Source organism: Grammomys surdaster, unplaced genomic scaffold (genome assembly GCF_004785775.1).
Source record: "Grammomys surdaster isolate TR1022 unplaced genomic scaffold, NIH_TR_1.0 349, whole genome shotgun sequence".
NCBI lineage: Eukaryota > Metazoa > Chordata > Mammalia > Rodentia > Muridae > Grammomys > Grammomys surdaster.
The window spans coordinates 337,781-365,400 of NW_021604768.1; the positions used below are offsets into that span (position 1 = coordinate 337,781).

Consider the following 27,620-nt stretch of genomic DNA (forward strand, 5'->3'; position numbering starts at 1 on the left):
CTGAGCACATTATTTTTTAAATTATTAATTATTATATTCATTTAAATTTCAAAAGTCCTCCTTCCTGGTTCCCCCTCCTTGATCCTCCACCCTGTTTCCCCACTCCTTCACCTGTCAAAGTATGCTCCCCTACCCACCTGCCCAATCCCACTTCTCCCATTTAGCATCCCTCTTCTCTGAGCCATCAAGCCTCCAAAGGAACAAGCACAACCCTTCTGATGCCAGACAAGGCACTCATCTACTACATGTGTAGCAAGGGCCATACACCAGTCCATGTCTGCTCTTTGATTGGTGGCTTAGTCTCTGGGTGCTCTGACGGATCTAGTTAGTTGACACTGTGGTTTTTCCTATGGAGAATCCCCTTCAGCTCCTTCAGTCCTTCATCTAACTCTTCCACAGGGGTCCCCAGGCTTGGTCCTATGGTTGGCTGCAAGTATCTTCATCAGTCTCAGTCAGGTGCTAGCAGAGCCTCTCAGAGGGCAGCCATGTGTGGTTCCTGTCTGCCAACACATCTTGGCATCAGCAATAGTATCAGGGTTTGGTATCTGCACATGGGAGGGATCCCAAGGTGGGACAGTCTCTGGATGGCCTTTCCTTCAAACTTTGCTTCATTTTTTGTCCCTAGATTTCTTTTAGACAGAAACAATTCTGGGTTAAATTTTTTGAGGTGGCTGGGTGGCCCTACCCCCCAACAGGATGCCATGTCTATCTACTGGAGGTGGTCTCTTCAGGTTTTATCTCTCTGATGTTGGGCATTTCAGCTAATGTCATCCCCATTGGGTCCTGGGAGTGACTTCGAAAACCTTTAATCCAGCACTTGGGAAGGAAAAGCAGGTATGTTTCTGAGTTCTGGGCCAGCCTCTTCTACAGAAGTAGTTCCCGGATGGCCAGGGCTACACAGAGAAAGACTGTCTTGAAAAAAAGTACAAAAAAAAGTCTAAAAATTTAATTTTAATTAGTGAGTTATAAAAGAAAGGTCATAGAACAAGGAAGAGGAGAAATGAAGAAAGGGAAGAAGGAGGAAGAGGAAGAAGAGGAGGAAGAAGAGGAGAAAATAGAGGCCTACATCTAAACTGAGAAAAGATTTTCACCAGCTCTACATCTGACAGAGACTCAATATCCAAAATATATAAAGAACTCAAGAAATCATATACCAACAACCCAAATTTTATTTTAAAAAGGGGTACAGAGCTAAACAGAATTCTCAACAGAGGAACACTTAAAGAAATGTTCAACATCCTTAATCATCAGGGAAATGCAAATCAAGGAAATTTTATCTGAGATTCCACCTTACAGCCATCAGAATGGCTAAGATCAAAATCTCAAGGGAGAGCACATGCTGGTTAGGATGTGGAATAAGAGGAACACTCCTCCACTGATGATTGGAGTGCAAACTTGTACAACCACTCTGGAAATCAATTGGGACTTTTCTCAGAAAATTGGGATAGTACTACCTCAAGACCCAGTTATAAGACTCCTGGTTATACCCAAAAGATCCTTGACCATCCCACAAGGACACTTGCTCAACTATGCTCAGTCAGCTTTATTTGTAATAGCTGGCAACTAGAAGGAACCCAGATGTCCTTCAACTGAAGAATAGGTAAAGAACATGTGGTTCTTTTACACAATGGAATGCTACTCAGCTATTAAAAATAAAGATATTGTGAATTTTGCAGTCAAATGGATGGAAGTAGAAAATATCACCCTGAGAGAAGTAATCCATAACTGAAAGGACATGCATGGTATATACTCATTTATAAGTGGATATTAGCCAGAAAGGACAGGATAATCATGCTATAATCCACAGGACCAAAGAAGCCAAAATAACAAGGAGGGCTCAAAGGAGATGCTTGGATCTTTCTCAGAAGGGGAAATAAAACAGATATCTAGTTGGATGGATGGAGTGAACTAGGTGGGAGAGGGAAAGGGTAGGGAGCTTAGCTGTAGGGAGAGTAGGGGAGAAGAATGGAATTTGGTGGTGGGGGGCATCTCTAGGACATGGCAGAGACCTGGGAGGGGAGGAGGCCCCAGAGAGTGTATGGGAGTGACTCTAACTGAGACTTCTAGCAGTGAGGGATATGGTGTTTGAAGTTGCCACTTCCTGTTACTGGGAAGGACTCCAGTGGAGGTATAAGGACAGTGACCCACAAAACCTTCCAAAATGTTCCTGTTTAAAGATGTTCAGGGACAAAGATGGAGCAGAGACAGAGAGAATGTCCAACCAGTGACTAGCCCTTATAGAGACCCACCCTATGGGCAAGAACCAATCCGTAACACTATTTATGATACTGTGTTATGCTGGCAGCCTATCATAACTGTCCTCTGAGAAGTTTAACATTCAGGCAATTCAAACAGATATAGTGACCCACAGCCAAACACTAGATGAGGCTTGGGGAGTCTTGCAAAAGAGCTGGGGAGGACTGGGGGACACCTTTGTTACAAGAAGACCAACAGAATTAATTAAATTGGACCCTTGAGTACTACCAGCTATTGAACCACCAACCAAAGAACATACGCGGGCTGGGCCTTTCTTCCCCACATGTATTTACCAGATGTGCAGTTTGGTCTTCTTGTGGGTCCCTCAACTACTGGAGTGGGAGCTATCTGTGAACCACTTACCTGCCTCTGGATCCTGTTCCCCTAACTGGGCCAACTTGTCTGGCCTCAGTGGGATAGGATGCATCTACTCCTGCAGATACTTGACCTGCCAGAGTGAGGTGATACCCAGGGAAGGCCTCCCCCTTCTCAGAGGAAATAGGGAAGGGGGATTGAAGGAGGAGTTGTAACAAAGGGACAAGAAGGAGGAGGAGGAGGTGGGATGTTGGGATTTAAAGTGAAAGAATGAATTAATTAATGAATAAATACGCAAATAAATAAATATGTAAATAAATGAAAAAACAGGAAGAGGAGAAGAAGACAAACAAGGAAGAGGAGGAGGAAGAAGAAATGGAAAAGGAAGAGGAGCACTCGAATGTCTTTCTTCCAGCTGTTCCAGGCCTGCTAGACCTGAGTGCCTTTCTAGGGTCCACACTGGCAGGTGTGGCTTGGGTCGCCTGGGAGTCATTTTTCCAGGTGCCTGCACACCACAGGCACTTGAGTGTCTTTGTCAGGGCCAACCCACCGGCTGGCCTGAGTTCTATTTTTTAATCTACTTTTAATCAAGCTGTTATGAGCATTTCAAGCACGAGTTTCTGTTACATACTTTCACGTCCTTGGGCTAGAAACTTGAAAGTAGACTTGCTGAATCAAAACACAATGTGTCTACCTTTTGAAGAAAATGCCAATCTGTCATTCAAATAGACTACACCACTTTGAATTTGTTCCAGCTGTGAGTGAGGACACCAGTGTCGCCATGTATTTGCCAACACTGATAATCTAACTATATTGTAATGGTGTCCATTTGCTACTCATCGGAGGATTTTTTTTCTTCCCCCCATATTGAAAGTTTTTGTTTTATGAGGAACAATTTTCAACCTTTTAACTCTTCTTTTCTTTTTATTTATATTTATTTCTTCTTTAAATACTTCTTTTTATGAAAAAAAAATACATTTTTTTCTTACATAAAATACTCTGATTACCATTTCCTCTCCTTTAATTCCTCCCAGTTCCTCCTCTCCTCATCTCCATCTGGATTCATGCCCTTTCTGTCTCTCATTAGAAGAGAACAGGCTTCTAAGAGATAATATTGAAATATAACAAAAATAGGAGAAAAAAAAAACCCTTCACAAAAACTACCAACTCAAAGTTGGACAGGACAAACCAACAAAAGAGAAAAACACAAGAGAAGGTACTAGAATTAGAGACACACTCATCCTCACACTCAGGATTTCTTTGAATAAAAACGCTAAGCCATAAAATATACTGAGAAAATCTGGTGCAGGGTTGTGCCGGGTGCTCCAGCCTCTGGAGTTCTGTGTGCTTTGCTTGTGTTGATTTAGAGGGCCTTGTGTTCCTGGCATCCTCCATCCCCTCAAGTCTTTCAGTCTTTCTGCCTCCTCTTCTGCAGAGTTCCCTGGTCTCTGAGGGGAGGAATATGAGGAACACATCCCATTTAGGGCTGAGTGTCCCAGGGTCTCTCACTGTCTGTGTAAAGTCTGGTTGTGTGTCTCTCTATTTTTTTTCCCTTTTGCAACAGAAAAACATTTCCCTGATGATAGCTGAGCAAGGCACTAGTCTATGAGTACAGCAGAATATCATTAGGAGTCATTTAATCACTCTTTTTTTTTTCTTTAGACCAGGAAGATTGTTGTTTCACCCTAGGTCCTTGGGATATTGAGTTTCTGGTTCTTGAGTACCAGTCAGTGTTGAGTATGGGTTCCATCTCATGGAATGGACCTTAAGTCAAACCAGTTATTGGTTGGTCACTTATACGCCTAGGTGCCACCATTGACCTAACAGAACTTGCAAGAAGGAAACCATTGTAGACCACAGGATTTGTGGCTCTTTTGACATTTCTATATCATGCAAGAGTACCTTTCTCTACCAAAGACATTAATGTTGGAGTGAGGGCACTATGCAGGCACCAAGTGGACCTCTCTGTGTTCTTTAGGTGTTGCCTTCAGCAGTGAGATCTTGCTGTCAGTTTGTGAAGAGCAAACAGCTCAGCTTTTTGAGGATTACCATGGCACATTTTTGGCTAACAACCCAATTACAACTGAGTTAGATGTAACTTCATCTTGATATTTGAAGCTTCATTTGGTGACAAATGATGGCCAGCTGATACTCTGTCTCCCTCACTACTTGACAATTTCATTAAGATCACCATTGCATATGTACATACTTTAGAAAGTCTTTACTGTGTCAGATTTCCATACTACCCTTAAAATACCCTTTAGTTTTGTCTGTCTCTCCCTGTATTCCCTCCTCCAACACCCCTGCTCACCCTCATCACTTTAACCTCCAATTCCTTCTCTGCTTCCATCCATACAGATCTATTACATTGTCCTTTCCTAACGAGATCTCTCTGTTCCATCTCGTCTCCTTCTCTATTCCTGTCCTCTGTGGATCAGTGGATAGTAGTTTGCTTATCATTGACTATACAGCTAATTTCTACATATAAGCATTACATATAACACCTGATCTCTGGGTTGGATACTTCACCCAGGATGATTTATTCTAGTTCCATCTAGATACTTGCAAATTTTCTGATGTCATATTTTTAAACAGCTGAGTAATACTCCATTGTGCAAGTGTACCACTTTGCTTTATCCATTTTTCTGTTGAGAGACATCTGGCTTGATGTCAATTTCATGCTATTATGAATAGAGCAGCAATGAACATGGTTGAGTAAGTCAGTGTCTCTGTGGCAGAATGAATCATCTTTGGGTGTGTGCCCTAGTGTAGTATAGCTGGATCTTAATGTAGATAGGTCCCCATCTTCCCTAGGAACCGCCACACTGATTTAATAAGGCCAGTACAGTGTTTCACTCCCACAAGGAATGTAAGAGTCTGCCTCTTACTCCACATCCTTACCAGCATGTGCTGTCTCTTGTTTTGTTAATCTTAGCCATTGTCACAGGTGTGAGATGGAACCTCAAAGTACTTCTGATTTGCATTTCCCTGACAGCTAAGAATGTTGAACATTTCTTAAGTGTTTCTCAGCCATTTGAATTTCCTCAATTGTGAATTCTCTGTTTAGATCTGTATACCATTTTTAATTGGGTTATTTGCTTCTTTGATCTTTAGTTTCTTGAGGTCTTTATATACTTCGGATATTAACCCCCTGCCAGATGTGTAATTGGTAAACATTTTATCGTATTCTGTTGGCTGTCTCTCTGTCTGAATAACAGTGTCCTCTGCCATGTGAAGCTTCTCAGTTCCATGAGGTCTCATTTATTAAATGTTAATCTTACTGTCTGTGCTGATGGTGCTCCGTTCAAAAACTCCTTTTCTTTGCCAATTAGTTCAAGGGTTTTCCCCACTTTCTTTTCTATCAGATTCAGTGTATCTGTTTTTTTTTTGTTGTTGTTGTTGTTGTTGTTGATGATGATGATGATGATGACTTTATTCCACTTGGAGTTGAGTTTTATGCTGGGTGATAAATATGGACCAAATCAGATTTGTCTACATACAGCTATCCTCTTGAGGAGCTATTTGTTGAAGATGTCTTTTTTTCTCCAAGTGTGTACTTTTGGCATCTTTTTCAAAAATCCTGTGTCCATACATGTGTGAACTTATGTCTGGATCTTCAATTTAATTTCATTTATCCCAACCTGGGGATCCATCCCACATGCTGCCATCAAACCCACACACTATTGCTAATGCCAAATAATTCTTTCTGACAGAGGCCTGATATACTTGTCACCTGAGAGACTGCCAGAGCCTGACAAATACAGATGCAGATGCTTGCAGCCAACCATGGAACTGAGCACGCAGATCCCAATGTAGGAGTTAGGGGAAGGACTGAATGAGTTGAGGGGGTTTGCAACCCCATAGGAAGAACAACAATATCAATCAGCCAGATTGCTCCCCACCCCAGAGCTCCCAAGTGCTAAACCACCATCCAAAGAGTGCACATGGAGTGACCTATGGCTCCAGCTAAATATGTAGCAGAGGATGGCCTTGTTGCACATTAACGGGAGGGGAGGCCCTTGGTCCTGTCAAGGCTTGATGCCCCAATGTAGGGGAATGCTAGGGTGGTGAGGTGGGAGCGTGTGGGTGTGGGAGAACCATCATAAAAGCAGGAGGAAGAAGAGTGGGATAGGGGATTTGCAGAGGGGAAACCGGGAAGTGGGGATAACATTTTAAATGTAAATAAATAACATAACCAATAAAAAAATGTGTCTGATTTGGTGTGAATAGCATACTGATGTTTTGTTATTGTTATTATTATTTGTAGTTTTCTATACAATTTGAAATCTGCAATGCTGACACTTCCTGGAGTTCTTTTATTATTCCAGATTGTTTTATCTAATTTGTGTTGTGTGTGTGTGTGTGTGTGTGTGTGTATGTGTGGTGTGTGTGTCTGTGCTCACACACTTGTATGTGTTTCTATATTACGGTGGAAATTGTCCTTTCTTCTTCTGAGAAGAATGGCACTGAAATTTTTGTGTGGGTTGCATTGAACCTATAAATTCCTTTTCATAGGATTATTTTTGCTATGTTATTCTTAGCAATTCAAGAGCATGGAAGATGTTTGTATCTTCTAGTATGTCCTTGAATTTCTTTCTTCTGTGACTTGAAGTTAGCTTAAGATACTTTGTATGATTTTCAGCTATTCTGAAAGATATTTCCCTGATTTCTGTATCAGTCACTTGTCTTTGTATATAAGAGGGTGACTGATTTTTGTGAGCTAATTTTGTAGCATCTACTTTGCTCAAAGTGTTTTCGGCTGTAGAAATTTTCTGCTAGATTTTTTAAAATTTAACTTGGATAATTGGTACCTGTCTAGAAAACCATCCATTTAGTTTAGATTTTCCATTTTGTAAAGTATACGTTTTTGAAGTAAGACATAATGATTCTTTGAATTTCCTCAGTGTCTGTTGTTATGTCTCCATTTTCATTCTGATTTTCTCAATTTGAGTACTGTCTCTCTGCCTTTTAGTTAGTTTGGCTAAAAGCTGGTCTATCATGTTGATTTTTCTCAAATAAACATCTCTTGGGGTTACTGATTCTTTTTATTGTTCATTCTTTCCAATTGATTGATATCAGCCCTGACTTTATGTTCCTAACATATACTACTATTGGGTGTGGGGTTTTATCCCTAGATTTTTCAGGTGTACATTTAAATCATTAATATGACAACTCTCCAATTTTTTAATGGGGCACTTGGTGTTATAAACTTTCTTCTTAGGACTACTTTCATTGTGGCTCATAAGTTTGGGTATGTTGTGCCCTCATTTTCATTGAATTCTAAAAAGTCTTTAATTTCTTTCACTATTTCTTTCTTGACCCAGTGATCATTTAGTAGAGAATTGTTAAATTTCCCTGAGCATATAGGCTTTCTGTTGTTGTTGTTGTTGTTCAGTTGTTCTATGGTTATCTGTTAAGATTTAAAGGTTTTTTTCAATCTTCTTATATCTGTTGAGGTTTGGTTTTTGACTAACTATATGATCAATTTTGGAGAAGGTTCCGTGAGTATTGAGAAGAAGGTATATTCTTTTGTGTTTGGGTGAAATGTCTTATACATATCTTTTAGGTCCATTTGAATCATAACTTCTGTTAATCTCATTATTTCTCTGTTTAGTTTTTATCTCCAATGCCTGTCCATCAGTGAAAGTGGGTATTGAAGTGTAGCACTATTACTAATGTGTGGGGTTCAATGTGTAATAGAAGTCTTAGTAATGTTTCTTTTATGAATGTGGGTGTCCTTACATTTGGGGCATTGAAGTTCAGAATTGAGAAATCCTCTTGTTGAATTTTTACTTTGATGAGCATAGAGTTGTTTTCCATCTCTTTGGATTAATTTTGGTTAAAAGTCTATTTTAGTGAGTATTAGAATGGATAATCCAGCTTGTTTCTTGGGTCTCTTTGCTTGAAAAACCATTTTCAAGCCCTTTTATCTGAGGTAATGGCTATGTTGGTTGCTGAGGTATTTTTCTTTTATACAGTAGAATGAGAAATCCTGTTTACACATCTATTCTATTAGCATGTGTCTTTTTATTAGGGAATTAAGTCCATAGATGTTGAAAGTTATTAATGACCAATGATTGTTACTTGTTTATAGTTTGATGGTGGTGGTGGTTGTGTGTATGTGTTTATGTGTGTCTGTTTTTCTTTTTTAATTTTAATGGTGTGAAACTGTGCTTTCTTGAGTACCTCATTTGGTTGGATTTTTCTTTCTAGTATCTTCTGTAGGGCTGGGATAGTTGAAAGATACTGTTTAAATTTGGTTTTTCATGGAATATCTTGGTTTATCCATCTATGGTGATTGAAAATTTTGCTGGATATAGTGCTCTGGGCTGCCATCTGTAGACATCTGCCAGACCCTTCTAGTTTTTAGAACTTCTCTTTTGAGAAGTTGGATGTAATTCTGGTAAATCTGCCATTATATGTTACTTGGCCTTTTCCCCTTGCGGCTATTAATATTCTTTCTTTGTTCTGTATATTTAGTATTTTGATTATTATATAGAAGAAAGATTTTCTTTTCTGGTCCAGGCTGATTGATGTTCTGAAAGCTTCTTGTGCATTTATAAGCATCTCTTTCTTTAGGTTAGGGAAATTTTCTTCTATTACTTTGTTGAAGATGTTTTCTGGGCCTTTGAGCTGGAAATCTTAGGATTGATTGTTTCCTAGTATCCAAATTTTCTTGAATGTTTTGTGTCATGAATTTTTAGATTATTTTTTATTCTTTTTGACTGATGTATCAATTTCCTCAATCATATCTTCTATTCCAGTGATTCTCTATTCCATCTCTTATATTCTGATGGTGATGTTTGTGTCTCTGGTTAATGCTATTTTTCCTAGGCTTTCCATCTCCAGGATTGTCTCAGTTTGTGTTTTCTTTATTACTTACATGTCCATTTTCTGTTCTTGGACAGTTTTATTTCACCAATTTTATTGTATTTTCATGGATTTCTTTATATTTATTTTTTTCCTCTTTAAAGGCCTCTACCTGTTTGAGTGTCTTTTCCTGTATTTCTTTAAGGCATTTATTCAGTTCCTCTTTAAAGGGCTGCATCATTTTTATAAGATTGGATTTAAGATCATCTCCTTGTGCTTCAGTGTTAGAATATTCAGGGCATGCTGTAGCAGGATACATGGGCTTTGGTGGTGCTATATTTCTGGGCTCTTGTTAACTGTGTTCTTATGCTGTCCTTTGGCCATCTGATTTTCCCTGGTATTGAATGGAGGATCCTGATGCCAGCAGGAGTCCTTGAGAAGGCAGAAAGTGTCATGGGCTGGGCAATAGAGGTCAGAGGACCTGACTCTGCAGACTGTGCCTCAGGTCGGCCAATTGGCAAGGATTTGGTGAGGCAGTGCCAAACTGGTTGTTCTTGGGTCCCCCAAACACTTTCATGGTGAAGCAGGAAACTCTTAGATCCCCCAAGTCTCCTTAGGATGTAGAATCAAACCCAGTACCGGACAATAGAGGTCAGATGACTACCTGTGAGCAACTGAGCTCTGCTGATTATGCCCCAGAAGGACCATACTGGAAAGAATTGGTGGGGCAGGATTCTAAGCTGGTTGTTTTTGGGGTTCAACAGGCCTCCACATGGAGCAAGACACTCCTGAAGTCCCTCAAGGCAACTCCAGAAGGCAGGGCAAGCTCAGAGGCAGACAATGGTGATCAGGGGACTATGTGCATGCAACTCACCTCTGCTGGCTATGCCTCAGGTCCACTATACTCTGAGCACTACTCATATTATCCTCATGATAGAGTGTAGGCTTGACTTGATCTGATAATAGATACCATAGAGACAAAGGGTAAGTTCAGATGCAGACAGGAAAAGGTATGAATAGACACTTGATAATTTAAGTAGGCTGTATCAACAATAATAGATTTGTTGAGTCCCAGCACAGGTATATGTTTAACTTTTGAAGAAAATGTCAACCTGACTTTCAAAGTGACTACACCATTTGGCATGTCCTCCAGACATCACATGTGAGAACGCCAGTGGTCCCATGTCTTTTCCAGTACTGATTATGTGGTCCTGTAGTAGTGGTATTTCCTTGAAGATGATTCTACAGTCTTTAGTAGCTCTCTCCCTTCTTGCTTACAAATGAAAGATTTTATATTCACCCCCTCCATGATACACAGAATTTGAGAGTCTTTCCCATTCTACATGTTTACTAAGATCTCCACCATCCATGATGAATGGTCTTTGAATGATAGTACAGTGGGTGACAGAGCATTTGGGACCTTCCCTCAAGTCATGTTACATAGCAGCTAGGCTTAAGAGGACCGGCTCTGCAGATCACATAAAGGATCTACTTTTATGTCACTGAGCTTAGAACAGGGTAGCACTCAGTTCCATAGTCATCTACTCTCCCAAAGAGGGGGCTAAGAAGAGACAAAACATCTACCTATACAGGGCCTGGAAGCACAGAGAATGTGAGGGGAGACATTATATTTATAGCACACCTTATAGATGAGATGATTCTTTTTGTTTGTTTGTTTGTTTGTTTTGTTTTGTTTTGTTTTTCGAGACAGGGTTTCTCTGTGTAGCCTGGCTATCTTGGAACTCACTCTGTAGACCAGGCTAGCCTCGAACTCTCAAACTGAGAAATCTGCCAGCCTCTGACTCCCAAGTGATGGGATTAAAGGCATGTGCCACCACCGCCCGACTAAATGAGATGATTCTTATACTACACATTTCAAATACCAGAGAGAGATGGAACTGTCCTTTAGCCTTGGTTCAGTAGCTGGGAAGAGAATACCTCTTCTTATGAGTGCAAGAGGGTTGGTGCTGATAATTGTACTAGGGCCTCAATGCAGTATTTGGACTCCTGCTGCACACACACACACACACACACACACACACACACATCTGTGAGGTACTCATTTCTTCTGATATACAGACGCTTCACCAAATGGCCTTAAGAATTTCAGTATCTCTTGGCAGCCCCTTGGGATTCGGGAATCCATCATGGTCTTTCTTATGACGCGGCTCTGGCTGTGGAACCGCCTCACTGACCGCTGTTGGTGCGTTCAGGTGCTTAAACATGCTCGGCATTTTAGGGGAAGGAAGAATCGCTGCTACCGGCTGGCAGTCAGGGCTGTGACCAGAGCCTTCGATAAGTGTACGAAGTCCTGCAGACTTAAGAAGTGGAACCTGAGGACCCTCTGGATTAATCGAATTACAGCTGCCTCCCAGGAACATGACTTACAATACCCAGCATTTATTGTCAACTTAATTAAGTGCCAGTTGGAGCTCAACAGGAAAGTACTTGTGGACCTGGCCATCTATGAACCAAAGACATTTAAATCTTTGGCTGCTTTGGCTAAGAGGAGGCAGCAGGAAGGATTTGCTGCAGCTTTGGGGGATGGAAAGGAGCCTGAAGGTATCTTTTCCAGAGTGGTACAGTACCACTGAAGGCTTAAGTGCTATAGAAACTGTTGTAAACAAGATAGGACCAAAAGGTTTGTCACCAGTAAGTCTGATTTGTATTTATTTACATTTTAGTAACAGGCCTCAGACAACAGGTTTTTACTCAGTGACATAGCCCCAGACTGTCCTATAAAGATTGTACAAATAAAGCCTTTGCAATGTTAAAAAAAAATTCAGTATCTGTATTATATATTAAAAGCTTTCTTGTTTCTATACAACAAAATTTGCTCACTTACCAGCATAGATGGGTAAATTTTGCATTAAAATGTGGAATATCCAACCACCCACACTTAAGTATCAAACTACTTTTTTCAATATTATTCTCGATATCGATCTTTGCAAGCAAAGATCTGTTCCAGAGCAACCACTTTCAGATGCTGTAGTTCAGAAGCTGCATATAATTTGAAAATATCAGAGCCTGATCTGTCTTATGATGGTAAAGGAAATCTTTGTGACTGGTCCTGTTACTAAATAAAACCTCTTTGAGAGGCAAGTGTGTCATTTGTTAACAGTATCATTCCACATATGCACACAACACATTTTAGCCACTCCCCAGTTGATGCAGATCTAGCTGACCTGATTGTGACTACTTTTAATGGAGCTCTTATGAACCTTTTAAAGTATGAGTCTTTCTGATTGTTCTCTTCAATTCCTTGAACTAAAGATCTGAAGATGAATTAATCAGTCACAGGATAAATAATTTTAACCTTTAAAGAAACTGTCAAAGTGTCATCTATAATGACTCTATCATTTTGTGTCTCCTCTAGCCATATATAAGACTGCCACTGTTTCCACGTCTTTGCCATCATTTGGCTCTATGGATCTTAAATCTGATTATCCTGAATGGGCATAGAGAAGTATGTCATTGGATCTATTCTCATAGAGCTGAACTTCTGCTTTCTTTCTAACCCCCTCTCACCCTCCCTCACTCCCTCTCTCCCATCTTCCCCCCCCCTCAGTGTTTATGTGTATAGGAGTGTGTGTCTGTGTCTCTCTCTGTCTCTTACATCTCTGTCTCTATCTTTCATGATCTCCCTATTCACTCCTTCCTTCCACAGAGCAGAACCTGAATGTCTTCTTCATTTTACATTTTCACTGTGGCCATGGCCATCATCAACATGGGGCCTCTGAGTGATGGTGCAGTGAGTAACAGAGCACACAAGGATTTCCTAAGCTGAGCTGATTTCCTTTATCTAGAGCTACAAAGCACAGGAATGCCCAGGACCCGTTGGTTACTTCATCCCGAGATTGGAGTAACTCGAAAGTTCTCAGCCCTCATGGTGTAACAATTCTTTGGTCAGGGAATTTTGTGTAGTAAGAACAGATTCCAAGAAAGGCTAGGACCTCAGACAGGACAAGAGTGCATTGGAGGGGTGAAGTTAAATCAAAGGGCCCTTCTTGATTAGAGAAACCAGGAAAAACTGTACTGATTTTTCCCAAGGAAGCAGCCAGAGAGATACAACAAAGAAGTTCTGTAGTGCCATACTGCAGGCTCTGGATTTTTATTTGGATAGCTATGATGGCATGTTGGGCAGATCTCACGCCAGGGTCTCGCGGGGGTGGCCTGAGCGTGAGTGCGGGCCAGTGCCCATGCGCCCGCGCACGCAGATGTCAGGGTGGTCCTGGGAGCCGCAACCTCGGCCGGCAGTGACACTCTCTGCTACAAGCGGCTGCAGAGTCCCGAGAGCAGAGACGCCCAGACACTGTGTGCCAGATGAGACGGGGGTTGGGGGGACTCGAACAAAAGTGGGCGGAGAGCATCCCTCGTGTGCCTATGCTCAGCAAGAGCGTGGCATCGTGAGAACCTTGGCTCTCAGGAGAAAGTGTCCCACAGCTCGCTAGCTCTCTCCCACTCCTGCCCCATCGCATGGGTTTTGGCTTATGCAATGAGTCCAGGATTTCACGAGACATGTGGAGATTTAAGATGCATTGATTTATTAACAGATGTTGGGTTTGGGTAGTGGAGCTTTCCTGAAACATGTTGGAAGGTGATTGTTTATATATCAGAAGCAGGGGGAAGAAGAAGTGCGGGGCCAAGGAAATCTTGAGGCAGAGTTTTGGGACATGGAGACCTCGTGGCAGGGCTCTGGGGGCATGGCCGAACACCCAGGATTTTATAGTCTCACATCCCACCCTTTATTCTTTCATAAAATAGGGGGGCATCTCTGAAGGTGGAGTCATGTGACAAGTGACTCTCATGTGAGTCTCTCTGTGGGAGGGATTGTGGAAGCTGAAGCTGAGAGAGTTAGAAGGCTTGGGAGACCCGAAGCACCTGCTGCATTAGAGGCTAGTCTCAGAGACTAGGGCGCAGGGCTTCTAGGGCCTTACTACCAGGCTTTCTGGCCTACACAGCTCACTCTCTCACAATTCTCTCTCTTAGGAGAGGTGTCACCTGTGATGAAATTTTTGGATGAGGATGTCAAAAAAAATACCACACAGGTCAGGAGTGTAGTATAACCAAACCAAGGGTAATGGGAATTGAGGGTTGGGGTTGGGAAAGCAAGGAGTCATTGAATCAATTAAATACATATTGTACAATTTGAGAGTAATGACATCTGATTAATCTAAATAGACATTATGATTTCTTCACTAACATGTCACTTCAGCTATGTGACTTTGGCAAAAGTTCATCTGCAGTTGGTATCAAGTATCTCTGGGTCTTCAGGCAGACGAGATGACTGGAAGAAGGCAACTTGTCAGGTTTCAGGATATGGCGCTGTCTCGGCATCAGCTCATCTCTGGAGTCTGTGGTCTGATGAGATATAGGCAGCTTGTCTCTGTTGGATCTGTGGATATAATCACAGGGAAGCAGCATCTCTGGCAGGGAGATGTCTGAAAGGTGAGCATTGAATCACTCTTGGAAAGCCAAAGGTATTTGAAAAAATTGGATGGCTGAAGGAGGAAACATTGTGTTAATAACATCTGTGGTAGACATCCACAGTTTATCTGTGAAGGAAAATTAGTTGTTAATTAAAAGCTGAAAGGTGTTGATCAGCTTGTTGATTTAACCTGTGGAAGTAAATTTAGATGACTTTCAAACCTTGAAGAAGAAAAAATAATTTTAAAGAGTCGAAGAAGGTGTTGGACATATATCACAAGTATTAGAGAGAAAAGGAAATATTAAAACAAAAGGCAAAAATTTTTTGGTTAAAAAGCGCAAACGTTACTGTAGATATTCCTGTTTGGGAGAAAATTATTAATGAAGGGCCTAAAAGCAGTGGGGGGAGGGGGCCTGTTAGAAGCCAGGGCATTCCTCCCTTTGTTTTTCTTAGAGAAAAGAAAGGCTAACTTTGAAGAAAAGTTCAAAGCGAAAAACATAGAAGTTTGAGAACAGAGTCAGAAGGAGTAAAAGGTTGTGTAAGACTGAGCCATGGCAGTAGTTCTCAGTCAGAGAGGGAGAGGAAAACAGGCAGTGGCAGTTTTTCTAGGCTCAGCCTGCAGTTTTTAGTTGTGAGAGAGAAATTGTAAGGTAAATAGAGGCGAAGGGGTGCAGATTGAGTCTCAGACCCTCTGCTATCAGGCAAGCCAGCTGGGCTATAGCGGGCCGCAAATGACCTAGAAGGTGAGGTGGGGAGGGCAAGTAGGGAGCCAGCCCTCTTGTTACAGGCGAGTCGGCTGGGCTGTAACCAGCCAGCTGCAAATGGTGGAGGAGTGGGGGAAGTTTACTCTAGACTAGCAGGCAGAGCTCGGAAAGCTAACCCCTGGGGGAGGGGCAAACCTCTTGGCAGGCAGAGCGTGGGAAGATTCTTTTGGGGGGGAGGGGTAAAGAATGGTGATTAAAGAGTCTCCATCATTTTGTGGGGAACACGTGGAAAGAGAAACTTAGTTTTTTGAATTAGGCGGAAGTTAGATTGTAGTTAACAATTAGAGGAAAGACGTTAGTCGCGAACATGAGAAGGAGGGATGAGGTAGAGGGTGGGTGGACAGAGGTGTAAGTCATGGTTTTTGCAGGCACCAGTGGGGAGAGCTTCTGAGCTGGCTTTGTGTGTATTGTCCACCACTAACCAGAGGGAGATGGTGTCTCGTGTGTCTTGGGAGCACTCGGGCTTGGAGTTGTCTACATCTCTTGTCTGGAGCAGAAATCTCAGGGGGGTGGAGATCGTTGTAGAAGCGGGTGCAGAAAGCTTGGTGTTTAGGTAGGAATGAACTAGTCAGATCTCAGCAGGCCTTTGCATAAGGGCTCCTGTATCTCTGCTCTGGGCTCTAAACGCCACAGGGTGAGAGCACAGTAGGGCAGAGATAGTGGAGACACGTGGCTGTGTGCCTGAACAGGCCAGCACGTTGATTCAGCTTCTATTTCCAGGGTCTGTGATGCACAGTAAAATAGAAGTGAGAGAGCATACGCAGGGCGTGCGCTGGGAAAACAGGAGTCTAGACGTTGTCCTGTTGGAAGTGATTTTTTCATTCTTGGAGTTCGTGCCACATTGGTCACCAGATGTTGGGCAGATCTCACGCCAGGGTCATGCGGGGGTGGCCTGGGCATGGGCAAAGGCCAGTGCCCGTGCGCCCACACGCAGATGTCAGGGCAGTCCCAGGAGCAGCAACCTTGGCCGGGAGTGACACTCTCTGCTACAAGCGGCTGGAGAGTCCCGAAAGCAGAGACGCCCAGACACTGTGTGCCAGATGAGACGTGGGGGCTCGAACAAAAGCGGGTGCACCAATGCTCAGCAAGAGCGTGGCATCGTGAGAACCTCGGCTCTCAGGAGAAAGTGTCCCACAGCTCGCTAGCTCTTTCCCACTTCTGCCCCATCACGTGGGTTTTGGCTTACGCAATGAGTCCAGGATTTCACGAGACATGTGGAGATTTAAGATGCATTGATTTATTAACAGATGTTGGATTTGGGTAGTGGAGCTTTCCCGAAACATGTTGGAAGGTGTTTGTTTATATATCAGAAGCAGGGGCGGGGGGAGAAGGGCAGGGCCAGAGACATCTTGAGGCAGAGATTTGTTCTCTCCGCCTTCTATTTGGGACATGGAGACCTCGTGGCAGGGCTCTGGGGGCGTGGTCAAACACCCAAGATTTTTAGTCCCACAATGGCAGTTATAAGTAGGGGCCAAGGTCAATTTGCAGTGGCACTAAAGGCTGTCTGACACTGATAGCCACAACACTTCCTCCATGGAGTCAGGATGGACTTGGTATGGGCTCCTTATTCTTCAGTTTTTCATACATCCTGTCCAGGTTTTTTGTAATTCTGAAACTTCTATTTCTAGATTTGTATATCAGTTTTATCATAGATTGACTCCAGTGTTGGAGCTATTAAGGCCTCATTAAATACCAATCATATGGGTAAGAGCAAGATTGATCAGAGTGTAATAAGGTCCAATTCTGATGACCTAAGTTCCCCCCTTGAGATTGACAAGGTGGAAGGACTTACAACAAATGATTCTTACACCTCCATATCTGAACTACAAATAACCTGGGAGCACACACACATGCACACACAAATGTCCACGAGCAAAATAAAGGCAAATAGTATTATTTGTTAAATGGATGTGTGACTGTGAAGCTGACCTTGGCAGGAGCTGGCTACTAGAGGAGACCCATCACAACAGTGGAGAGAACAGGGGCTGTGGACTCTAAAAGCACCAGAATTTCAGTGTGTTTTATTGAAACAAATGTGATCTAATAGGGAGAGGGTCCATGCAGATCCTAAGATGACTGTAGGAACAAGGGAGGCTGGAAGCAGCCTCAGTAAACTGAGTCATCAAAGCACAGGTGTTTTAAAAATGCTGGTCACAGTCAAAGCTCCTGCATTTGCCCATCTCTCCTGTGACATCTTACTGTGACCTTCTCATAGAAGCCTTTTGGCTTCTCCTGTTACAGCTCTCTGCCCAGATGAGGGAAAAGGGTCCTGATATCCCAGATGAGCTCCAAAATTCATGCTGTGCTTTTCCAAAAGGTTAAAGATAGAAAAGAAACAGCACAGGTGACTTTGCCCTGACTCCTGACCATTGACTCCTATCATTTTTCCCTAATCACTTCTCCTACAATAAGAACTTTGATCAACCACAGGTTCCCTACCTAAATATTTTGGTTTAAATTCCTGCCTGAGTAAGACTTACACATTCTGCTTCCTGTTTGTGAAATGTGGTCCTACTAGCAGCACAGACTCAGGCCTGAGAGCCGACCATGCCACGGAAACAACTGCATAGCTGGCTCAATGCTGTGTTCTTTGGGCTCCTGCTTCTCATCCATGTGCAGGGTGAGGCTCACTAAACTAGCAATGGGGAATGACTGAAGTTGAAGCTGCCCATTTCTGCAGGTCAGAGTTGAGCTTGTGGGAGGGAAGGCATGGAGGGCAGTTGCTGATGGAAATTATGCATAGTGATTCTCAACCTGTGGGTCATGACCATTGAAATCCCATGTTTCTGATGGTATTAGAACCACCCAGACATATATTTATTTTTGTTACAGCTTCCTAACTGTAATATTGCTCCTCAATGGTTTCTCAGCTCTGAAGAGGATCATAAATATGTGTTTTCCAATGGTCTTGACCCACAGGTTGATGACTGGTACAATTAATAAAAGTATGAGAGGCATGCCAAACAATTCCCCAACAAAAGCACACACATTTTGTGGACCCTCTAGCACCTAGAGGGTCAGAGACATCTAAGATTCCTCTATATTGAAGAGACAGTTTAGTATTAGGAGCTCTGGAAAGAATAGAAGACAATTCAATGAAAAAATGTGGAGGTATTTTTCACTCATTAGTGTTTGCCTATGACTGTAGCTACTATTGAACTTTGGATAACAGTGACAATCATCATGAATTCTTGTGGCCAAATGGTTCTGAGTCTGTGACTTGTATGAACAGAAAAGTGCTCTGGTACACTTCAAAGGGGTAATTGGAAAGGTTCCTGGGACTAAGGGTTAGAGTAACTCCCACATTCATACCCCATGGGTGAACTGGGGCAGAGGTCTGGGTTTCCTTCTTCTGTGCCGTGATAAGAGTGAGATGGAAATCTCACAACATGCTGGTAGCTGATTACCCATGAGGCCAGCCCCATTAGAAACACATATACTGGCCAGGTCCAAAGCAAGCTCGTCCTCCAGAAGGATACTAAATCTGGTGTCCACACCTTCCTGGGAATTCCCTTTGCCAAGCCTCCTGTAGGACCACTGTGCTTTGCACATCCTGAGGCCCCTGAGCCATGGAGTGGTGTAAGAGATGGGCTTCACATCCATCCATGTAAGTTCTGGACCCAGAAGGCTTCAGGCACTGGGGAGACTGTGCTCCAAGCTCTGGGCCATGCTAAAGTGTCTCATCCATCTCAGCTTCTCAGCAGTTTTCTCTCCTTGGGGATGAGTGGCATATTCATCAAAGTTGAGTTCACAGTAATCTCCCAGGAATCTATGTGCAGAGTCACATAAGTAAGCCTCAAGAACATCTTGACATGGGGCACCATGTAGACATGACTGGGATCCACAGTCATCAATTTCCAACTCAGTATTTACCAGAGTACTCTTGAGTACAGACACATGTATCTTCCTATATATTGAGGTATTCAGCACCATTCATGCAGGGAAAAGAAACACATTTATATACGTTCAAGTCACAATGCCTGACTTGATATCCACATGCACAGAAGCAGGAAGAGCTATTGATGTCATCCTGGCACATAACCCCATGGTGGCAAGGTCTGAAAGCACTCTCATTCTGCTCTGTCTTACAAAAACCTACCAGCATATCCAGCAGGGGAGATGCAGGCATGCTGCTCAGAGTTTATGTGCCAGGTGCCTCTGTGTTGGTAGGCACTCCCTCCACAGGAGTTAGTTGCAGTCTCCAAGGTCAGCCCACTCTAGCTAGGATGCTATTGAATGTCAGGTACCATTGAGAAGAACAAGGATAAAATTGTTCACAGATTCAAATTAAGTCCAGTGTCCTCTGCCTCAGTAGGAGGGATTTCCAGGCATGAGTTAATGTGACCTATTAGGTGTTGGTCATCCCTGAATCCAGGAGAATATACTTCAGGTCTCTGAGGAGTGCAACAGTGATCAATACTTGCTAACTCCACCTTCACGGTCACTGTGACAATCTATAGGGTCATGTGCCATTGACCAGGGAACAAGTGTATGTAATTAATTCCTTCTGGAGACACTTTAGACAAGAGAAGCTGCCTGAGAGTCTGTACATGTGATGAAGGCCCACTCACTACTCCTTAGGGCAGCATTGCCCACTGCATCCTCTAGTACATGAGTGAGTCCAACACTCCAATATGGGGTTCTTAGATTGTTTTCTGCTGCCTTAACAAAGCACTGACAAAAACATTTTAGGGAAGAAAAGTACTATTAGAGGCTCCAGAGTACAATTTATCATTTGAGTAAACACAGTGAATCAAAACTTCAGAAGCTGCCCACATCACAGCCATGCCCAGGAACAGAGACTAGAGAATGCTTGCATCCATGCTAACACTTAACTTGATTTTCTGTTCTTATACAATCCCATGAACATCACTATAGACAGCCAATCATTTCTACGTAGACACCTTGATGTTTATCTATCCCAGACTCAGAAAGATAAAAACCCAGGCTCCACAAGACTGATGGCCTCCCTAAAAATCTATCTCCAACACAGTTTTCACAGGCCCTGTGGCTGAGAGGAAATCTCCACACTCACATTGGGTTTTGATCACCATCTGTGTCTTGGAGTATCTGTCTGGTCTTTTCATCAGGTGTCTGAAAAATCTTGAACTATTGTATCCAGAGTGCCTGAAGGAGATGAAACTGAACCTGTTTCCGTTCTCTATGTCAGAAGAATGCCTGTATCTCAACATATACACACCAGCCCATGCCCAGGAGGGCTCTAACCTACCAGTGAGTATCAGGCCATGTCCACCTTCGGGAGAGATCATTTTTGTCAAGATGATAAGAAGGGGCAAACCTGAGTTCCATTGCAGGGTGGACCCTGATGAAATTCTTAGCTTACCGGGGTCAAATGCCATCTCAGCTACATGATGCAGCTGAAACCTGGGTGTGCCATCAAAAGTTCCAGCTCTTTGATACAACCAGAACTCATTCTACAACTTGTGCTCTGACTTAGGGGCTCAAAACCTCAACACTGAGGTCACCCCAATGTATACGTTTGGATTATTACTTATGACAATGAGAGTTGATCATTCTTTCCATTTTTAATCTGGAAAAATATCCATGGAGACACCTCTCTTTGTTCCACTGTCAAGACCTCGAAAAATGATGACATCACTCTATACATAGAGGCATTAATTGAAAGTGCAACACATGGTGGGAATGGGCCCTAGTAGCTACTAGAGGCCCCTGGCTCTAGCCAAGGACCTGAAATCCTTAGGAGTTTTATGTTTTTTTTGTAGCTGCACAGAAACACAATAGTTGCTATTCTAGTAAACAGACCAGAGAGTTTGGACAGGCTAGGACTTTCCTATTACCTCTCTTGACTCCTCCAGGTGATGGTATGGACCCATGGTGGTGGACTGGTTACAGGCACGGCTTCCATGTATGATGAGTTCACACTGGCAGCTACTGAAGATATGGTCATGGTCATTATCCAGTTTTTTCTTGGTGTCTTGGGCTTCTTCAGGTGAGTTTGTGGCTGGGCTGGGCAATGGTTGCTGATCATAAATTAGACATTCGTTTGATCCATAACCCTTCCAATTCTCAGCACTGGAGACCAGCATGCAAATGGCAACTGGGGATACCTGTACCAAGTGGCTGCCCTACGCTGGGTCCAGCCAAACATCACCTACTTTGGAGGCAACTTTAACTGTGTCACTATTTTTGACAAGTCTTCAGGTGGCACAATTGTGTCTTCACATATTGTGTCCCCCATGTCCCAAGTGCTCTTCCATGGAGTCATCATGAGAAGTGGAATAGCACTGCTACCTTACCTTATCTCCAACACCTCTGAGATGGTCTATACTGTAAGTGCTCTCAACCTTGCTGCCTAAGCCTTTATATCCTGGTACTCTGGTGTGGATTCATTGGGGAAATCAAGGACCATGGAAAACAGCCTCTTTCCAATAATTTCAGAGAAACTCAGGGGTTAGCACCTATTCACCTCTACTTCATACTGAGTGGCTATGTTATCTGACCAGCAAACTAGTCCTTGATGCTTCTATCATTGGCAAAGTAAGTAAACATGTACTTGGAAGCTGCTTCATTGATTTTTAAAGTGCTGGGAGTGCAAGCCTGAGGATTTAAGCTCAAGCACCCAGAATCCCCAAAAGGCTAGAGATAGTAACACATAATGGTAAATAATATGTTCCTCTGGTCCAGTGGGAGCCAGAGACTAGAGAATCTCTGGATGTTCACAGACCAGCTAGGTAGTCTATGCAACAAATAGAAAAAGACACCCTGTTAAATAAGGGGGCAGGTAGACTGATATTTTGTCCTCTAATCTTCATGCAGAAACCTTGATAGACTTACTCCTTACCTCGTATATAAAATACAAAAAGGGCAATGGAGAAAACAAAGCTACCCTGAACAAAAAGAACATGTATGCAAGTAGAAAGGGTACTGCTTCCTAGCTACCACCTTTGAGCAATAGGACTATGAGAACAACATGGATTTGTCCCAATCCACAAAACACACACTATAGTGTGGGAATTAGGCACAACTGCATTGACTTGGAATTGAGAACTCTTCTCCATGCTTGTTCCCCTTTGCAGACCATGGCCAAGCTCTCTGGATGTGGGGCCATGGACTCAGAGTTTCTTGTGAGCTGTCTGAGAAGCAAGAGTGAAGCAGAGATTCTGGCTATTAACGAGGTTGGCAGAATTGTGTGTCTGGGACAACCTTGTCTACATGGTGTGGCATTCTGAACCAAAAACCCTTCTTTTTTGTTCTTTCAGTTCTATGTGCAAACTGAATATCAAGATAGGCTAATCTAAGTCAATATTCTCCTCCAGGGTGAGCAGATCACCCTGAAACTAATGAGAAAAAGGTGGAGCTGACTCAGTGGATATCAGAATATTTATTTCATTAACCTTCAGCATTGACTTATAATGCCTCACAGGTCTTCTTCCTGATCCCTGCTGTGATGGATGGAGAGTTCCTACCCAGGCATCCCAAAGAGTTGTTGACATCTGAGGATTTTCACCCTGTCCCCAGGATCATTGGTGTCAACAATGATGAGTATGTTTGGACAATCCCCAGGGTCAGTCACAATTCCAGTCATCTGGGAGCCTAGAAGCTCATATGCTAAGCAGATGAATTGATGGAAATGCAATATATCTTTAATCCAAGTCCATCAGACATCACTTAAGACTGTCTTCTGCCTCCCAGGTCATGGGCTCTACTCAGACAATAAAGGAAATAACCAGAAAGAACCTGCAGGCTGTTCTCAAGAATACAACAGCAGAACTGGTGAGATATTTCTGGTCCTGTCCAAATAGTCGGATCCCTCATATCTTCTCTGACAGCATCCCTATTAATAAAAATCAGCATACATGTATGATTTTGCATGGGGTTACCTCAGATCATGATTCTTTTTACCTATACCCTATGTCATCGCTGGTGCCGTTCTCCTAATACTGAAGGCAGTTCCCAACCCACAATACGCCAACTTCAATGTTCCTGATCTCCATGGTGTAGATGCTACCTCCTGAGTGTAGTGACCTGCTAATGGAAGAGTACATGGGGGACAGTGAAGATTCCCAGACCCTCCAAATACAGTTCACAGAGATGATGGCAGACTTTGTGTTTGTGATCCCTGCACTCCAAGTAGCACATTTTCAGAGTGAGTACATCTGTGATAAGGTTTAGGGGAGCAGCTCTGAAATGGGGGTCATGGGTGAGCACTGTGTAATGCAGTGCTGTCCAAGGCTCCTCATGTCTACGTTAAGAGAGTGAAATTGGGTACTGAGGAGAAAGTAGGTTCCTGATACTCTATTGACCTAAGAAAACCACTAAGTTGGGAAGGCCATGGGCACTGATTAGTCAAGGGATTTTTCATAGTTAGTGCTCCAGTATGGGGCTCCTTTCACCATTTAACTTTTGTGATTCCTGGTAACTTTTTATCAAGGTATCTTGTCACCACATATGAATCAGAAAAAAATTCAGGTGAGGGGCCACTATGTCTCTCCTTTTCCCACCACCAGCTTTCCATTCCCCTTTCTACTTCTATGAATTCCAACATAAATCCAGCTTCTTCAACTACATCAGACCACCCCACATGAAGGCTGACAATGCTGATGAGGTTCCTTTTGTCTTTGGGTGCTTGCTCTTTCTGATGAAATGTGAATCTTAATTATTATTATTATTATTATTATCATTATGGCTGAATGAGGTTCCAGATGACTTCCTGGGTGACTGCTGAGCTCTCAGTCCATTTGAGAAAATCTAGGTTCTGAGAGAAAACAAAATCAAATGTGTACAATATCATGGCCCAAAAATCTATAAGAGTTTAGAATCTGCATCCTTCCCAGTCTAGCCTGTGGTGGAGGATCTGAAAGCACATTGGGGCAAGAATTCAATTAGAGGCTCACATTGATCTTTGGTACTGGATAATGAAGAAGCAAGACAGCAAACTAGTACTTTCGGGTCCAACAACAGTTGGGACTGTGAGTGTTGCATGAGGTGGCATATACTTGAATTTTTGTCTTTCTCATGACTCCAGTTGTCATCACTTAGGAGGAAATGCTGCTGAAACAGAGGATGATGAAATACTGGGCCAACTTTGCAAGACATGGGTGAAAACACACCTCTTTCCCAATATGTCAGTTGTGTGTTTCTATCTAGGGCTAAATTCTAGATGGTGACTTTCTTAGAATGCATGAATCTTTGATCTCATGATGGAGTCTTCTCTACACAATAGTCCATTACAGGAATACTTTGTAGTTGTCAGATACTGCCCACCTCATGGGGACATAACTGGTAGGATATAGTGCTGTGGTACTGCTCTTTAGATCTTGCCTCATAGAGTGAGACATAAAAGATCTCATGAAGTCTTCCTTGAAGGCCAGAAGGCTGCAGTTCCGGACCAAGACTCTGCCCCAGAAAATTTAAGAGTTAAATAGCTCTAAAAATATGTACAAAGATGTGTAGTACCCTTTGTGAGGAATGGTGTATGAGGTTGACTGCTGAGGAAGCCAGCTTCAGTTTCCCAGAACATATTGATACCTGATTTGATTCTAATATTCACAAAACCTCCATACTTGTCTGGTTTTCTTTTTATTTCTCACAAATTCTCTGCTTATGACTCTTTATCAATCCAAGTCATCTTTGGTTAGATCCACTTGATAAATGCTCCCATAACCATGGATTTTTGAGCCCCACAATGCTCCATCTCCTTTCAGAGTTCACTAGAATTAGGCCCTTTTATCCTTGCTTGCTTAATCTCTTGTCCTCATCCTGTCCTCTTCTCTATGAACTCTTTAAGTGTGGGGCCAGCAATGTGTGGGACTGTGGGAGCTAGCCTAAATTAAGAGTGGTTTGAAGTATGTTAAAACCCCAGAAATTTCTTCCTGAGTTTAGAAGTAGGACTGTTCCCCCTACCCCTGGGACCTTCTGAAGTCGTGTCCTACATCACCTGGAATTCCTCTTTATGTACCCATGTCACAGCCTATGATGTACTCTCACCCCAAAAACTCCTACCCACTCTCCAGTGGTTTAATTACCCTTTGCTCCCCCCCCCATTAAATCAAGCAGTCTCACCAAAGCTGTCTCCTGAGATTCTGTTCCAGATGCAGTCATGCTGCCTGAGGTCCCCCCACCCACAACCATTCCTGCCTTGCTTTCCTTCTCAGAATTCAACAACTGTGATTGCAGACAGATGGAGCAGTGAGAGGCAAGGAGTGGAGATTACATCCTATATCTTCTTATACTCTCAGAGTCACCAAGTCAATGTGTCTTAACTCTCCTGCCTTTCTCTGATAAAATAGTACTACAAGTTCCTGTTAATTCCCTTTTCAAGGTTTCTACATGCCTGTAAGGATTTTTTGCCAGGTTTATGTCTATGAGTGAGATCTTGCTTTACAGCTAGAAGGGAACCAAAAGAAAAGGGAGGACTTGGGTTTTCTTGGACTGTGTCTCACAGTCTCACTGAGTGCCATGGGAGCTGCCGGAATAGCATTCAAAGACACCATCTGGCTGTCGACTTCCAGGACAAGTTTGACCAGGCCATGGCTTCTACCTTGAACAGCCTCTAGTCCCTTCAACTACAGATAACCTCCCTCATGGGGATTGTCCTACAAAACAGGAGATCGTTCAATCCACTGACGCTAAGCACAGAGGAACTTGTGTTGTACTAGGGGAGAAATGCTGTTTCTATATTAATGAGTCTGGCTAGTTGAACTAAACATACAGGTATTTAGGGATCTCCTGCCACACCTCTGAGCCTGTTATGACCCAAGTACCTCCACACCACGGTACTCAAACCCTCTGATAGCTTGTCTTCCTCCTCTCCTTGGCCATGCTCTGGCAATTTGGGGTCTTCCTCCTCCTGTATTCCTGTTTCATCCAATTTCTAAAACAGCAGCTAAGCAACAATGCCAAAATCACTACCAATCAGTTTCTGGTACAATACCAAACCACTCCTAACCTAGAGGCTGATGACTATGATAATATGTCCCATTTTAAAAATCAAACTGGGGAGATGTGGAGCCAGGGTACTGATCTCAAGTAAGAGTGGAGTGGAGTTATATCCACACCCCATAAATCTGGTCCTGAGATCTGCTGGAGTAGTACTGACTCCCACCCATAGCCCTGGCTTGCATGTCCACATGCACACCTCCCTATGTCTCCACCCTTGTCACACAGAGGATGTCACACAGCCTGGTAGCTATGTTAAACTTCCTTTCCCCTTATAAGGTCATGTCCTGTAATACCTGGAAACCCTCCTTAATGAAGGATCCCTGTACCTGGGTCCCAGCCAATGATATACACACTCCCTAAAGACTACTCCCGACCCCCCAAAGGTTTAAATAACCTTTGTTTCTCCCATTAAATTGAGCCGACTCGCTGAAGCTGTCTCCCAAGGGTCTGTTCTCATCTAGGTCAGACCACTTGAGGTCCCTTCACCCCAGGCTATCCCCTTCACTTCCCCTCTCAGGATCCCTGTGAGGAACAGGGAATGGAGCCTGAATGGCATTTAAGTAAAGCAGAAGTTTTGAAGAATGTTGATATGGGTTTTCCAAAGAATTCATATCTTATGTGTGGCCATGTAAAAGTCACATGCTCTCTCTCCTCAAGTTCATACTTTTGGAGACCATGAATTCCAAGGCCAAGATAACAGCAAGTTTGCTGTATGTGTTCTTTGACTCAAAGAGAATATCTTGTGTTTTCACTAAATAGATAAAATAATTAATAGTTCTCATGACCTAGACATCTAATGGGACTCACTCTTACTAATATCCCATTGAAGCCTGTTTTAATATAGAAATATGATTCATAGGTACTTTCAAATCAACATATTGATGTTCCCATACCAGTTACTGGAGTTGAAAACGTCTTAAATTGTCTCTACCTATTCTGTTTGTAGATTAAAAGTCACCTACAATTTCATTTAAGATAATCTGTTTATTCTTGGATATTTGTTTACTTATTTCACCCTTCTGATCACTGAACATCATTCATCTCATCTGTCCCAAAGTAATTACTGGCATAATTCATATGAAAATTAGGTTCAGGATATATCATCTCCTCAAGTTTTGGACAAT

General features: G+C 42.8%; 1 protein-coding gene and 1 pseudogene across 2 annotated transcripts; both read left to right on the forward strand.

The window, feature by feature from the left end:
- Positions 1 to 11,500: 11,500 nt before the first annotated feature.
- Positions 11,501 to 12,153, forward strand: LOC114630994 (annotated as a pseudogene). The gene has a single exon (XR_003712885.1). The product of XR_003712885.1 is annotated as a 39S ribosomal protein L20, mitochondrial pseudogene (transcript).
- A 940-nt stretch (positions 12,154 to 13,093) lies between these two features.
- Positions 13,094 to 23,416, forward strand: LOC114630948 (acylcarnitine hydrolase-like). The gene is made up of 8 exons (XM_028779259.1): positions 13,094 to 13,132; positions 18,973 to 19,184; positions 20,664 to 20,805; positions 21,411 to 21,544; positions 21,626 to 21,884; positions 22,632 to 22,730; positions 22,979 to 23,097; positions 23,248 to 23,416. Exons 1-8 carry the CDS (start codon positions 13,094 to 13,096, stop codon positions 23,270 to 23,272), a joined length of 1,029 nt encoding a protein of 342 aa, XP_028635092.1. The 3' UTR covers positions 23,273 to 23,416.
- The last annotated feature ends 4,204 nt before the right edge of the window (positions 23,417 to 27,620 follow it).